Consider the following 16,884-nt stretch of genomic DNA (forward strand, 5'->3'; position numbering starts at 1 on the left):
CTGGACCAAGGTCCTGTAAGGTCTGGCTACAGCGAGGTGGGCAGCCTTATCTTTCTGACTGAAGTGTGCTTAGAAATGATGGCTTACCAACCAGGCAAAGGGGCAATTTTCCTTTGACAAAAAAAAGTACGGGTGTGCTGGACATCCATAAATGGTATGTGATTCACCGATCAGCCACAACATTAAAACCACTGTCAGGAAAAGTAAATAACATTGACCATCTGGTGACAATACAATACTGCTGGGAAACTTTTGGACGTGGCATTACTTATACATGTACCACCAACCAGACACCCCACCCCATAGCAATGACACTCTTAACTATAACTTAACATTATGGCGTTACATTAACATTATGCAAATGTATATTAAATTGAATATGAAGTAAGAAGAAAGGAGGCAGAGGGATAACACTGTTTGTCTAGTTGCTAATCAGCTAACCCTATATTGACCTTCTAACTGGTCTTCTGACCACCAATCAGAGGGCTTATATCCTTTGTGCCAAGTCCCTACTTCCTCTTTCCGACTCAAGTGTGCTTAAAGAGGATGTATTTTCCTTTGACCAAAAAGTACAGGTGCAGTGGACATCCATAAATTGTGTGCATGTATGCATGTCAAGTCTCTACTTCCTGTAGAGAAGTAGGGACTTCCTTACAGGAAGTATTGACTTGGCAAATGTAGGGACAAATGTAGGGACAGCAAACAACAGCGAAGTAATGGGCAATTCCAATAAAAGAAATTATATTATTAATTGATTATATTAATTATAATTAATTATAATAATGGAGATTAGACACTACGTAGCCTGTACGTCAGACCCTTATGGGGCTAGAACCCTGTCTTCAAACTTTGGCATTGGGATTAATATTTGGCATTGTAATAAAAGTTGTCTATCTTTTTACAATGTCTGTGGTTTTTTTTTTTCAGTCTCACAGGTTTTCATTTTTAATGTTTTTTTTTTTTTTTTTTTTTTCAGTATCAATGTTTTGATTTTCAATGTAAACTTATTGGCAAGATTTTGGCGTGGAGGGTCTGTCGAAAGAAGACATGGACGGAACCAGTTCGCCTGGAGTTACCCAACCACCAGTTAGTCTGTTACTCTCTTTTGCCGTTATTCCGACACAGTCTGCTGGAAGAAGTGTAAAAGTTAGCTAAGCTTAGCGAGCCAAAACGAAGTAGTTTCCTAATGGTTGTGGTGAGTTGGTCCTTATAAAGCATAAGATAAAATTTAACACCGCAGGGTCCGAGATGAATAACAGCAAAAGAGAACAACAGACTTACTCAACGCCAAAATCCTGCCAATAAGTTGACATCGAAAATCAAAACATTAAAAACTAAAATCAAAACACTGAAACTGAAAACCAATAAGAATTGGTTACAACGCCAAATATTCTTTTTTCAGTGCCAAAGATTAAAGACAGGGTTCTGGCCCCATAGACTCTGGAGTCTTATTGGAAACTCATTGTGCTCTGGCAAATCTGTCGAGCCAGTCAGATGGTTTGGATAGCCTTTAGGCAGTGATGGACAGAAGAGTAACAGGGACATTGTCACACACGTCATCTGAGCTCTGGGTTAAATTTGCTGAAAACAAAACAACTTCTGTCTGTATGTACAGGTAACTAATGCTAATGCTAGGTTCTGTGCACTCATACATATTTGGTGACAGAAGGTGTGCATGCGATGGGGAATGAACCTTTAAAGTAGCAACCATTGAACTCTTAAAGGTTGATTGCGGTACTTGCCTAACTCAAACGGTACTGGGACAACTGACAGTGATGAGTATGAACCTGGAAGCAATGTGTGCTTGATAACTGAATGTATACAATTCCTGCAAGGTAGGACTGTATTCTGCAAAAACTCTGTGCAAAGCTGCAGGAAAGTGCTGCAAAGGAATTTCTTAACTCTTGCCTTGTCATTTAAATTAGAAAAGCGCATCTTTTTTTAAAAGAATGCTGAAACGTTTTAATGCTGAAGTGCTCAGAGAAAAGGAAAAGCTGTCACACGCTGTCACTCGCAGGAGTTGTGACTTTGCCTGCTTAATTTGCTACCCTCCGCACAAACTCATTCATTCATTCATTCCTGATTCATGTGAACTGTCTGACTGGAATCTGGGAAATAAAAAAGACTGTGAGCAGCGAAGGGGGAAAAAAGTAATACATTTATGTGAAACAAATCATCATTGGATCCCACATTTCATCAGCTAAGACGTTCCTAAACGAGGGTTGGGACATCAGCATGAACCCTGCTAAGAGGATATTCGATCAATTCTGGTCGGGCTATATAATCTTGTTGAAGAGCAGATAGGGGTGAGTCAGGGCGCTTATTGATCACAGCAGGGACTTTCCCAGACAATACAGCCTGAAGCTATTACAGGCAACGCTTCCTATCACCTATGACAAGAAGGCAACAGTAATTCCCATTTGCAATTCCCAAAACGAGGCAAGTCAATGTAATCAACTTTCAGATATGGCAGGTAGATCAATAATCTTTTCAGTCTCATGAAAGGGAAAGAATTATTGCGTGCATTCTTGGATGACCTGTACAGAGGTGACCTGTAATCAATTGTACAAAGCGATGACCCTCGGTCTAACTGCTCTTCTGTTTGGCAGCTAAGACAGAAATTCCATGGGAAAGAGGGGATGAGGATGAAACCGAGTAATTATGTCATCTATCAGTATTTTTACTGATTTGGCTCATGCTGTGACAGTTGATGCCGTCTGTGGGCCTGATGTGTACAGCTCTAGACATGGGATTAAAGCAATTATAATTTAAACTGGGTCATGTCTGGTCTGTGAGGGAATGATTATGTCATAACCAGCTCTAATAGCAGTCAAGGCTTCTCCTGCTAGATTGATGTGCTTGATGTGCTTTTATAGTATTGATCTTGCCAAGAACCAACTGAACATGTCTTCTGTCACTAATTCAACATTGGCACGAGTTTACCGTGTGGCAGGATTTAATCTACATGCTCAGGTGCTTCGGCTATTCGACAGTGCTGACATGTTCATATTTAGCAAAATAGTGTTCTCTATTAACCTTAGTTCAATGTGTTAGTATACTTACATTTGCACTAAACACAAGACAGAGTATTTCAGAACCACAGTAACTTGCAGTGCCCATATCATAGACTGTATAAAGAATGGATGCAATGACAATGGTGCTCAATGGTGAAGTCAAAACATGTGGAGGACCCCTTGGTGACTGGTTGCAGTATAGGGCATAAGCTTCAGCTCCTCGCTGTTAGTGGATAGTTATTACAATGCTAATGTATCCTGTCCAAGTTTCGTTTTAGTTTGAACTATAGAAACAGGATGTGACATAATGACGACTATCCAAAAAACAAATGAACAAGTGTGTATAATCTGACATTCCTTGATGACCGGTGGAGGTAGAGCGGACTGCAGTATTAATCAAACACAAATGCGAGTGAGTCTAGAAGAAGCGTGGCCAGGTCAGTAATAACCTGAAATATCGTTGACTTTGGCTCCAAACTCTCAAGGCACTGCCGCCCGCATCCCTGGAATCCTAGCATTGTCAATATTTTCTATTCTACGGTCCGCACACAGGAAGGCAGTCAACAAAGCAAGACAAAAGAGACAGAAGAAAGACAAAGAGCAGAAGAAAATCCAATGGTCCCAAAATCCCAAAACGCATAAGGAGCCAAATTCAAAAGGACGCAGCCTAGGCCCAATGGTCCAATGCCGACAATGATCAAGGCATAGCTGGAATTTTGACAAGAAAGGTACAAAGACAATCTAGCACCTAAGAGTCGCACAGCAAGTGGTACATCCAGGTAAGAATCACATCCAAAGAAAAGGATGACGTTATTAGCCGGAGTTCTTCTTCATAGTGCTGGGTAGTACAACTTGCATTATGTGAACACAAATATTTATGGTATCCTAAAGCAATTTGGACGTGGGCTGGGGATGAACACCAGTTTGTAAATGAAAAATAAAACAGACAACATATTTCACTGGATAAATGATTAGTTGGCGGTGCTAGGGGAAAATACAATTTACCGTGTAGGCTTTGTCCGCACGAATGTTTGTAGTGGTTGAGATATTTGACTTGGTGAGCAAACTGTGACGCTAAGAAACTACAAAGTCAAGTGAAGAAGCTCAATCATCTGAGGTCCAAGAACGTTCGCACAAATTTTTATGGCATAATTGCTGTGATATTTCAATCTCGACTTAAATAGTGGACCAGCCAGCAGACCAACTTTCATACAGCAGTAGGATCCCTAAACATGTCTTTTCTTTTCTATTCTTCTGAGCCCACAGGGAACACTTCAGAACGATCACAGAACTAATGAATACTTATGAGTGGTTTGTAGTTTGTTTATTTTTGATCTATGAATTATTCACCTTCTCTGTTCTGGCAGGTTAGGCTTATGGAAATATTACTTGCACATCTTTTCCTTTATGAAAATTTTCACTTCCTATGCTGACTAATTTCCTCTCCTTATCTGGAAGGAAAGGTGAGAACGTTTAGACCTGCCACGGCAACAATGAAAATGCAAGATATATGACTGTGTTTTTAGAACATGCCGCTGTACGTACAGTACATCATAATCATACACCGCGGGTGCAGACGTTGTGAATGTCCGATCTCACGTGTGTATAGCACTTCTGTTTTTCTGCGAGCCTTAGAGACAATTGACAGACGAGCACTAAGTTGCCATAAAAGTTCCGTAAACTTCATTTCCTGGCACACTCTGGCAGCCAGTTCCAGTGAAATCTTAGATCTAAGTGTGTGAGGAATATTCAGCCTTTAAATATATGAAATAATAAAGCTGGTTGAAGAGGAGCTTCCATATGCCCTCACTGCTGTGGTGAGCAATAAACCGCTGCCCTATATAATAAGTCTGTACAGGACGTGCTTTCCTCAGCATCCCCACTTCCTACCATTTCCCTTTAAAAAAAAAAAAAAAAAAACCTCTGGCAGCTTTCAAGTGCAATAAACACGCAATGCTATCAATGCATTTTAGGAGTCAGGGCACTTCCACATACAGAAGCCTGCCAGACAACCGTTTTTATGGCGGAAACATTTAGGAATGACTTCAAAATTTAGCACAAAAAAAGGCAGCCCTCGTGTAATATCAAGGGCCTCTTTTACTAAAAAAAAAAAGAAGTGTGTGGAAAGTAGTAAAAAGAAGGAAAGGTGTAAGTTTTAAATAATTTTTAAGAGGCCCATTCAGTTTTCCAATAGCTCACTTATTCCAAAACGTTTCCAAAGTCACTGTGTGTAAAATCTCCCTGAACCAGCCTTTGTATGCAGAATATACCAACAATCGTAAAAAGTGCAAAGAAGTGTGAAGAAGCCTTTGGGGGGAAAGTGCTGCCACTGTCCAATTATTAACACATTATTAATGAATAAAATTTGAGTGTGGAACAGATAGGATTTCGCCAGGGTTTATAAATTTCTGCTCGCTGAACATTCCTCTGTTGGAGAGATAATACATGTTTTCTTTGAGGGGAAACAGCACTATGCTCAAAGAATCCGGTCTTATCCTTGCCGCTGTCTCCCCGGGTCTTTTAACTGCAGCCTGTGTAATTCCATTCTGCAGAGGCATAATATGAAGTCAGTCCACGCTTTGATAGTATGGTCGCCTCGTTTTGCCTTTCATGTTCCTCGCCATAAAGAGAATCAGAGATTTTCCAGCTGGTGAATGGCCAAGTTTGCGTAGCCGTAAAATTACGCAGTCTTTCTCCGGGGCGCACAAACTGTTTAAATGTCAGTAATTAAAGTCTCATAGTGATTATTGTTGACAGCCATTTAATGTTTCCACACTTGCTGAATCCAACGAGAAAACACTTTAAGTCAGGCAATGATTGCTTGGTAGGCTGCGCAATGAATGACCTTCAGAGCTGTTCATAGAAAATCTGTGCTGCATATTTCAAAAAGTAAGCTTTTTCTGTGTTTAACAAGTGTAGAAATGTGGGCAGAAGGCAGGAAACTCTGGTTTTAAAAGTACACTTTTTTAGCATTAGTCAGTTAGTCAGCGTTCCCGGAGTCTCGTGTTTAACATTAACCATAGATGAAGACGGACAAACCCTCAGTGATGTCACCCACACAAATTCTGCCTTGTGGTTTTGAAGCTTAGTGTGTTGGCACCGGCGGCCGCCATCTTGGCAGTGCCTGATTCAATCAAACCCACAGCTAGTCTAAATAGTGTCGAAGAGGGGGAAGTGTGGAGCTGAGCAGCATGCACAGGGAGAAACCCACCTGTCACTCAAATGCACCACATCGTAATTATGCACGATTCCAAACCTGATAATTTACAAATGCACCACATCGTAATTATTCCAAATTCCAAACCTGATCGTTTAAACGGTCGAGTTACATAAAATCAGTTTGGAAATCTTCAATGGAAAGCTTCGAGTTTCACCCTCCACTAACATGACCGATGTGATCAAAGTTTAAGGTTGATGATGACGTTAAGTGGATGTCAAACAGAAGTTAGCTAGCTGGCTAGCTTGTTGCACCAAAATACATTTACACTGTATTTGGACCTGGATGTTGGACTGGATACTGTTTTATAGAGGAAATATGATAGGAAAGTGACTAAACCTGAATAATACCGGTTTGAAAACGTTTGACATGTTGACCACGCCATTTAATGTATTATACGAAACATACGGATGTGGATAATATGGAGCTGTTTAATGGCCCCATGGTGGAAATGAGGCTAGACACAAAATACGAGAAAAAAAAATAGAAAATAAAATAAATTGAAAAAATTAAATGAAATTAAATAATAATAAAAAATTCATAAATACATTTCCTGCTCAGTAATTAGGAAAGCGCTCTCTTTTCTTCTTAGAGTAATATATGAGGAAAAACTGATTACATTTCTTTTGGCCACTGGTGGCTAGCGACAGATGACAGTGTGTGTGTGTGAGTGTTCAGACACAAATACAGGGCCATATTCTCTGCCCTTGCGAATTATAGTGGCTGTCACTCAGCACATTGTATTTCAAGGAAGAGCGCAGTAATATATGACTCACCGCTACTTTCTCTCTGCGGGCGGCCTGGACCCACACCAGCCAGCAATCAAGAGTAGAGCACTACCAGTATATTAGATGATTGTAAATATTGGACATTTCCGTCTTTTCTTCCCCTCTTGTGGAAAGAATGAAAAACAACTGATATGAAGTGTAATATAGTTTTGTTATTATAGCACGCTTATGGGAATAAAAGGTAAACACGCTGTAATATCATACCGTGTAAAATAAATCTGGGCTTACTCTTTATCCACAGTGCCAGGGTGTAGGGTATTATCTGGAGAAGAGAAATTAACACACTACGTATTGGGCACCAGCTGCTTGGTAGATACTGATGTGCTACCACAACTGTAAGTGGCAGGTTAGTGGCAAATGCGAGGCTTTGTGTACGTGTGTGCGTTTGCATCACTGCCACTTCTTCCCCCTCCGCTCTTCACTCTCCGTTCCACTCTGCTGCGCTATCATTCGGTCGTCCAGCTTCCTCTTCAAGGAACATTTGCGACCGACATCTGAAACCCATTAAATCTATGAGACAGTCCCGCAGACTGGCAGGCACATAAATACGTACACACCAGATATTTTTCAAGAAGGGGGAGCGCGTGGAGGTGAAGGGGAGGGGAAAAAAAACTGAGGGACTTCTCACAGGCTCTGAGTTGAGAGTCAGCATTTAGTGGCTGAATAAAAGAGTTGTTAAAGAAAAGCTGTCCGTTAAAAATTGAAACTGACAGAAATTAACAGGAAAGGAAATCTTGAGGAGAGGGATCCTGGCGGCAATGTAAAGGAAAGCTTAATATTCCAGTCAGAGAGCCAGAGAGCTGTCCTCAGGCAATTTCATAGGTAATAATACAAATAACTGACATGTAAAGTCAAGCTGATAAGTCCACAATGTTGCACATTTTAATTATGTGCATCTAGAATGAAATGCTTCATAAATAATGTATTTGGTCATTTTTATAAACTAGAATTATGCAGGAGCGTTACTAATACTATTATTACACACACACACACAAAACATTTAACAAGACAATAGATAGTGTTGAAACTGTGAGAATGTAGGTTTATTTTTTGTTAGTAATTAAATATCTCATTGTGATTTTTTTTTCTCTTTATTCTATGGCACTATATTTGTGTATGTATGGGATTAGATAAAATAAAAGAATGCAGTAGTCTGTAGATATAATGCTATAATATAGTTTTTATTATTATTATTATTATTATTAATGATATTCATGCATATTTAAACTTTAAATAATAATCTTATTCATTTGCTTTAAATACTCCAGGAGAAGAGATCAATAAAAACCTGTTATCTGTTGTTAATAAAAGAAGGCTTTTTATGGGCTTTTGGAAGAGAAGTAGCACTTCCTCAACTATTCTCGATAAAGAAAAAGAAAACTAGTCAATGAATGAAAAGCAACAATGGTCAAAGCTTTGGACAAGAGACTTCTGAATAGCAGACCGGATGAAAGAAGTTTAGTTTGTTTGTTTTAGTGTACTCTTCTTGGCATCCTTGACATTCCTCTCCCCTGGAGATGCAGGGGTCTGGAGGCCTGGTCCCCCTTCAGCAAGCCTCACATAGCAAATACTGCAAGTCAACATACAGGTTTGATAATGGATGGATGTGGTAACGTGCCATTTGGATCTGATTATGGGCCTGGTTTCAACCGACAGAGAGGAAACATTAAAGCAATTTTGTTTAAAGCCATTTTGCTTTAAAAAGGCTGAAAGCTGACAACACGAAGCAAGAAGCTGGCACCCGACTCTTGTCGCTACCTGACGGACAGAACGTGTGACACCAAAGTTTAGTTGGTCTTAATTTTTTTTTGGCCTTCCTCTGATGCCTTATGCAATCACTGCCTTTGCTTCACCTGTGTCCATCAATATCTGTTTCAAACCTCCTAGTCATTAATGTCACAAAGCGTTTGACTGACACTAGTAGTGTGAATGCAACATTAGACTGTCAAACACGTCACATCTCAGTTAAGAGCTTCTGAAATTGTCAAGTTTAAAATAATACATGCATTTAATAATGCTGTTATGAAGGCTATTCAAACACTGTTGATTGGCAGTTATAACCCACTGCAACCTTTTGAAAACTGACATGAGGTAAATCATTTATGTAGAAAGGGACCTGCTACTCTGTAGTTCTGAAGTGTAGAAGTGTTTTATCTTCTGTAATGTCAGCATGTAATTTTTCGCCAACCAGACAACAGACAAGATCTCAATTTTGGTGTTCCTCCAATTACAACGAGTTTTAATCAGATACAGCTGAGTACATTTCAGACTGTGATATAAAAAGCATGAGTAAAACCCACACAGTCAAACATAGGGTCTGTCATAGAAGAAGCGTAGTGGCAGTTAGCAACATATGCTGCCATGATAAAAGCAGAAGTGACCAAGATAATTTATTTTTTTTTCTTTTTTTTTTTGATTATGGAAATATATTACAATTGAGCGATTGTCCAAACAATGGTTTTCATCAAACAGAGAATTTTGCCCTCCTCTCCATTTACTCCCCACAGTTGCCGGAAACCTGTTGGCTTAAGACTTAAGATCCTGTCCTAGATCTTCAGGAAATTTCAACGTAATCTACTATTTATTGTTGCTGAACATGTTTCACCACTTCCACACGTAAACATCAGGAGGCACCAATTGTCCCGCATGTTTGTGCTGCATATCAGGAAGCAGGAATTCTAAACAGACAGATGTTTCTTGGGGATCAGAAACAAATACCCTCTGGAATCATCTAACCAGTCTTTCCTCTGATAGAAAACTCCAATAAAGCTGCCAAGTCGAAAGCAATCACTGGCTCCCAAAGCTGTTGATGCAATTGTTAGTGGAAAGATTGCTGGAAATGACTGCAGCGCTAAATTTTGTTTGGGGAAAGTCTTACTTCTTATCAGATAACGAATCACAAATGCCAGAGAGAGCTGGTCCTACCTCACAAACTGCTGTTATGAGCTTTCAGCGAGGCCGTGTGCGTGAGCATGAAACTCTCGGTGCACTGCTGGCTGCTGGCGGACGGCGATCTGCGAGGGGAGCGCTGGAAACGACTCCGCCGGTTGAAGTAGTTGCCGGCCGTCCACGACCGCTTGTGCTTCCTCAGGTACTCCTTGTAGTTCTTGGTGAGCAGCGTGTAGAGGAAGGGGTTGATGCAGCTGTTGGAGTATGTCAGGCACGTGGTCAGGTAGTTGATGTTGCGCTTGGCCTTGGTGGAGAGGGACATCGAGGGGTAGAACTGATCCAAAAGCTGCCAGATCCAGAATGGCAGGAAGCATGCCCAGAAGAGGAGCACGATGGTGAAGATCAGGTAGAGAACCTTCGGGGGCATAAGATGACAGAGAGAGGCCATTATTATGGATCAGAGTTCACTTCACCTGGTACTGATATTATTCATCAGTTTTACAATGCATATTCCCTTCATTTTAAAATACACAAATCTTGCAATGACATAAGCCCATGTGGGAGAGAGATCCAAAACATGATAGAAACTCCCACCCTGAGAACCCCAAGTCAGGCCTGAAAGCTGAGTGGATTTCAAAAAACAAAAGCAAAATCATATTCAAGAAGCATTAATCACAGGTAAAATATTGTGGAAATACCACAAGTCTCTGAAGCCAATGACAACATTAGTTTTAAGTAAAATAGTTTTGACATTGAAATATCTGAGGTCATGTCCACATGGAAACGGGAAAAGTTTTCCATAAAGATGACGCCATCTCGGGAAATATTTGTGTCCAAGCGAAACTGCTTTGATATATACGGCCGGCCTGTGGGTGGCACTGTAACGCAGCCACAGAATATATAACAAAAGAGAGAAGAAGAAATTGTCCACTTGATGCTGATGGTAGACAAAGAGAAGAACATTCTGCTGTATTAGAGATATCAAGCTCAGTAGCTTCTGCAACATGAGCGCGACGCTGCAGCCTGCCACAGTTGTTGTTGGTGGTGGTGGGTTGGCGCGACTTAAGAGGAGGAGTGATTCAAGAAAGATCCACTGGGTGGTGTTTAGGGATTTATTCAGGGGGCTGGTTTTTAAAAAATTAGCGTATACGGGCTTCCGAAACAGCGGTTCTGTTTGAACAACACAACCATGTGAGAAAAAACTTTTCCGTGTGGATAGAGCCTGAATCTAATCTAATCAAACAAGGGAAATCATTAGTGACACCCAGCACAGGTTGAACTTTAATTTTGATATTAAATACTGCTGGACATCATTTGTCTTTTTGTAGATTGCAGGGTAAAAAAAAAAAAAACTCTCTTTAGCAGTAAGTATTCTGAAATCAAATGATCAGATTTCAAGATTTAAAGTTAAATGGTTCAAAATTGTGTTTTGGCATAAAGGCATTGGTCCAATTCTGTCTCAATGATTAGGTCTTGTTTACCCCATGGATCATCCTGCTCACTTTTCCACCAACGGCTGAAAAAAGCTGAAGAGAACTCTTGGCTCCACACATGTATCCACTACAGTAAAGTGCTCTTGTAGTTTTCACTATTTCACAATGCTCATAGGGTTATGAACATGGTAACTTCAAGTCCTTTCTAGTCTTTAAATGTCTGCCTGACTGTACCCAGATGGATCAGTATGCTAAGTCCAAACCCTAACCACCTCACATGACGCCTAAAAAGCTGTGAAATGTGTTGCTATGACACGTGAAAGGTTCTTAAAGTGCTGTGCTATTTATACACAATTCCATGATATCATGTAGTCTGCACTAATGAGTTAAGCCTAGGATGGCCTACTAGGATGGCCTTTATAGGCCCAATGTGATAACTGAAAAAGACCCTTTTTCAACACAGCACGGGCAGAGAAAGGGAAAATGAATTACTCCATCAATGCCTTCAATGTAACTGAAAGGCAACACACACCACATTGCTAATCACACTGATAAGACAAAATGAAGTCATCTTAAGCCCTGCTATGAAGCAAATTGCAATGGCTTTTGTCCCAGCATGAGCAGAGAGCAAGAGGCAAATGGAAAAATAGAAAACCTGTAGCAGCACAGAGAGGAGTGATAAGAGAACGCTTAAAGCCATGACGCTAACGCTGGCTAACTTAAATAACAGCTCCTTATCGGCCATGATGACAGTTTTGTCGCTGACCGCCAGCCAAAGCAGGAGGTTATCACAGATGCAAGACCACACTTCCCTCAGGTGTTTAGAAACAGAACACTTATACACAATATATACACACTAATACCACAATTTAGAAGACACAGCTTTTATTTTCCTTTTTAATAATTATTTGGAAAAAAACAAGCGACAGGGTGTCATGCAAAATATAACTCTTCTAAGATTGTCAGACTATATTGTGCAATTTCCATAAAGGGTGCCAGTGTCGATGGTTGGGTTAACAAAAGGTCAAAATCTGTTTTTCATTAGTGAGGATCACAGTTCCTCCTCTATACTGACAAAGGTTAACTGATACATCCCATTTCCGAAACCAAACTATTTCAGTGGCAAAAACTCAGACAATCGTAGACTTTCATTATAATCGGTGATTGCGCCAAGAAATTATATTTTCCTCACAATTCCAACCTTTTGGAACTCGGGTTGCAAACAGGCCATACACGACTGAACACACGTGTAAGTATTCAATCCATACTGTAAATTTTTAATGCCCATTCGAATTTGTGACCACCAATAGAAATCAAATTTCTGTGAAATTAAACCATGTCCCACGAATTGCCACTATTTAGTGATTCACTGACCTTTTGATTGGGGAGTTTCTTGGTCTGTTTGAAGGTCTCCGTCTGTGAAATCCAGTAAGTACGCGCAAGCTGGATGTAGAGATAGCCAATGATCAGTCCTGGAGCAACAATGCTAGTGCAAAACAGGAAGGAGATGTAAACCTGGTAGGAGAGCTGTGAAAAGGTGGGTTGGCACATAATCTTGTCGCCCACTGTCATTAGCTGAATGCCAATGATCATTGGTAGAGTGAGGACCAGAGAAGCTGCCCACACCAGCAAAGCGATTGCCTTCCGGTAACTTTTTGACCTCTTGACTGTGTCGAGCGGTTTGAGCACGGCGAAGTAGCGCTCCGTGCTCATGATCGTTAGCGTGAAGATGCTGGCGTGCATGGTCAGGAAGTCCATGCTGATCAGAATTCGACACCCCACGTCCCCAAAGTACCATCCCTTCAGGAAGTGTGTGCAGACTATGAAGGGGATGGTGAGAAGGTATAGCAGATCCGCCAAGGCCAGGTTTATGATGTAGATGTACATCGAGGCGGCAGTCCTCATGGAGTGGCACATCACCACCAGGGTGTAGATGTTCCCCGAGACTCCAATGAGACACATGATGGAAAGGATGGTGCCAATGGTGAAGGTGGCGGCCGTGTCCTCATGGGAGTTCAGAGGAGTTTCGGTGGTGTTGGCTTCCCTCTCCACCAGGACTCCTACGGGCTCCATGGACACTGTTGTCATGTCTGGATGGGTGGGAACAGAAATATTTGGGGGTTACATAAATTATATATTCAGCTCCTTGCATTTAGTGAATCCTACAAACATGGGTGTTTCACAGTCAGAGAGGCTACATTGGGTCATTTATTAAATAGCTTTAAATACAGGCTGCATCTCTACATTTATTTGCAAAATCGGCTTTCGTCACACCAAGCACCTCTTTACAGTTCATACCACTTTGAGTGACACAACTCCCCGTGATTTGTTTTGTGAAATCTTGCACAAGATTTCCTAAATCGGTCCTGAAACGAGACGTTGAGCAACTCCAGAAACTGTCTGGACTGTAAAATTAGCAGCAGCGTTTAATTCAGTCGATAGGCTTGGGAAGCAAACATAGTAACAGCAGCCCAAATCAGGAGCGAGATCTATACCAGAGGTTGCATTCTGATTGCTTAATGCTGAAAAAATGAACAGATCAAAGTGCTATAGTTGTTGCTTTTTGTCTGTTACGTCAGCAAAATTCCTGAAACCTTCACAACAAAATGTATCCTTATTCTGGTAACATACGAGCATAGAAGATGTTTTTAAGATCTTTACACCAGGGTGTGCTCACCTTGTTTGTTTGTGAGTCGCTAATTTTTGGAAGAAATCTGTGTGATCTGTGTGATTTCCTTAATTACGCAGAACTCCTGTTGGTGGTGGCTCTCCGGAGGACTTTCGGAGCACCTAACTTTATAAATCACACCACCAGTGAATCGCATTTGCTGACCTCAGTGAAACATTGATTCACTCCGTGTCATGTGTCGTGTTTACAGCCTGTCTAAGACCCTTCTTAAGCACAATGACACACGAGAGTGTCAACTTGGCGTATTCTCAGGCGGCACGAGAATATTACCGAATTAATACAGCGCCTTCCTAGAATTGAGCATTTAATTTCTCACACATGCATCAACTGTCGAGGGAACTTTTTACTCAGCCTCGGAGCTCTCCTTTTATCCCAACTAATGACCAGCTGCTCAGATTCAGACAGAAGTGACTGAGAAAGTATTCCCCCTTTGTGAGTTAAGCAGTTCCGAAAAGGCACCAGGGGACTGAGGTGAAGTCAGACCTCGCTAATAGACCATTTCTGCCGTCACTAATAGACCTGACCGGGCGAGCACAAAAGCCCTTTGCGCACGTACGTTTATCTTTATGGACGATTACTAATCTGTCCAGGAAATCAATTAAATTCTTACCTGGACCGCCTTCCTGGGCAGGAGGGTTCAACACTCAGCTGCGGTTCCATCAGCCATGCTCTGTCTCAGTTTTCTCCACCAAACTTCGCACTGGCTGCACAAATTTCACACTCCATTAAAGACCCCACAGATTTAAGTGTCTATGAGGTGAAGCCGGTTTGCGGAACAAAGGGAAGAAATATATCCAGCAGTCTTGTATGAGGAAAAAACAAAAATGAGTCATCCACTACTACATGGAAAAAAAAAACTTCCACTGCTGTCTGGTGTCTCAACTATACTATACTATACAAATATGCCAATAAGAGAAAGGATCACTGATGGCAGCTTTAAAAGTTCCCTTCTATTCCCTCCACCTTATGTGCACCTTGGTTGCATCCAAACACTGGAGAGAAAATACTGAAGAAAAAAAAGAGAATATCAATGAAATGATGGTCAGAGGTAAGGATCACACCAAGGTACAGCCGGTTACGGAGAATCCCCTCTTTGACTGAGAGAGAGTAAAAGAGAGGGAGAGAGAGTGGCAGAGGTAGAGAGGCAGAGAGAGAGAGAGAGAGAGAGAGAGAGGCAGAGAGAGCAGTACACGCTCTCGCTCAGAAGCCCAAAGTGGGAGGGAGAAGACGGAGAGAACAGGCAACAGGGAGGTATGCAGGAAATGTGTTCTGTCTCTCCCTCGCTCTAACCCCCGTGCCATTTATTTCCATGCAACCGCGGCTTGTGCCACAAAGTGACATGCGACAACACGGGGATTTGAGACATGTTACGCGCCAACAGAGCGCGCACACGCGCACACACACACACACACAAATACATGAATCAATATCTAAAAAGGTGGCCAACAATGCCCATTTGTCGTTCCTTTGTGGGATATCCAGTGTCCACTATTTTAAATGGATGTTGCCTGGGTCAATGTCACCTACCAATGCAGCAATTCTCCTGAGCGGCGTCATCACCAGGAACTGATCCGGGCTAAACAATGTGTTTTGGCCTTTTTGTTATTGCCGCGGGCTACAAAGGGAGCAACGCATTAGTAAAATTGCATGCTAAGAGGGAGTCTTGCAACCTTCTTTCCTGACCCGGAACGGTCATTTTAAATTAGGCAATAGACTTGATGAATACTTTTGAATAATTAAAGTAAATAATTTGCGTGGTGGGAGTCTAGGCTGCGGCAAAACGGTTGGAAGGAAGTTGGTTCTTAAACTTTCATGGATGTGCGTGGATCCAAGGCAACGCAAATTAAGCTTGAAGTATTCATTTTGCTAACTTTGAATCGAGCAGACATGCTCTACGGAGGAGGAATGGAGTGCATGGTGCTTGTATTTGTGCGTTACTCCTGTTAGAGTCTGGCAATCCGTCCCGTGTGTACCCTGCCTCTCACCTGATGATATCTACAATAGACCCCCGCGACCCTCCAGAGAACAACAGATAAAGAATGAATGAATATGTGAATGAAGACACACAAGTTGTTTGCCTTTTGTTGAATTTCCTGCCCCCGAGTCGATACATTTCAAGTACAACACTTGGTTATTAATTATCAATAGCATTAGTAGGTGTTTAATTTTTAAAAAAGCTAAATGCATCTGCTCATCCAAGGGCTTTTAAGATGCCGCTTCACTAATGTATAAAGCTGCCACGCCCCATCTGTGAACATTTTGTCCATTGATGTTCATTTTTTTCTAAACATTTGTCTCAATTAATTAACAAAATTGCACATTTCCTGCTGTGGCTGTGGGTGCACTGGACTAGAATTCCTAGATTTATTGTATATCGAATTATCATACATAGAATATATATTCATATACAGATAGAAAGACAAACTGGACTCCGACAGTTTTGGTAAACAGTTTTTTTGGTTTTGGTAAAGCCAAAAAAACCAGCACCCATTGTCGTTACTCATGACAACAGTGTAAGTGTACGAAATGAAAGCATCAAAAGTGTACTGGCTACAGTAGTGGTGTTCGATACCACAGATTTCCTTTTCGATATGGTAACTGTGTAAAATTCAGGCTGGGATTGGCAATACCGATCCGATACTTGTGTAAATACACCCTAATGTGTCTGGTTAACCTAAAAAAAAAAAAAAAAGTAGGATATTTCAAATGATAGCTTCATAAAAAAATCAAGACATCAGAGTAAATTTATGTATTTATTTTAAAAGTGTATTGAGTTGGCGGCCTCATTTACTATATAGTTGAGCTAATGCCATAAAAGAAAAACCAGAGGACACACAAAATATGTGAAAATGTT

The 16,884-nt window shown here is 41.1% G+C and overlaps 1 protein-coding gene across 1 annotated transcript in view; it reads right to left on the bottom strand.

The window, feature by feature from the left end:
• LOC125022633 (urotensin-2 receptor) overlaps positions 1-15,225 on the bottom strand; it is a 52,003-nt gene extending 36,778 nt beyond the window's left edge. Inside the window, exons 1-3 of the mRNA XM_047609457.1 lie at positions 14,641-15,225; positions 12,716-13,431; positions 9,945-10,323 (exon numbers count right to left, since the gene is read on the bottom strand). Of these exons, the coding sequence (XP_047465413.1) occupies positions 9,946-10,323; positions 12,716-13,429 (1,092 nt within the window). The 5' untranslated portion in view covers positions 13,430-13,431; positions 14,641-15,225 and the 3' untranslated portion in view covers position 9,945. The remainder of the gene's footprint in view (positions 1-9,944; positions 10,324-12,715; positions 13,432-14,640) is intronic.
• Between the last annotated feature and the right edge of the window lie 1,659 nt (positions 15,226-16,884).

The sequence above is a fragment of the Mugil cephalus genome, chromosome 16 (genome assembly GCF_022458985.1).
Source record: "Mugil cephalus isolate CIBA_MC_2020 chromosome 16, CIBA_Mcephalus_1.1, whole genome shotgun sequence".
NCBI classification, from domain to species: domain Eukaryota; kingdom Metazoa; phylum Chordata; class Actinopteri; order Mugiliformes; family Mugilidae; genus Mugil; species Mugil cephalus.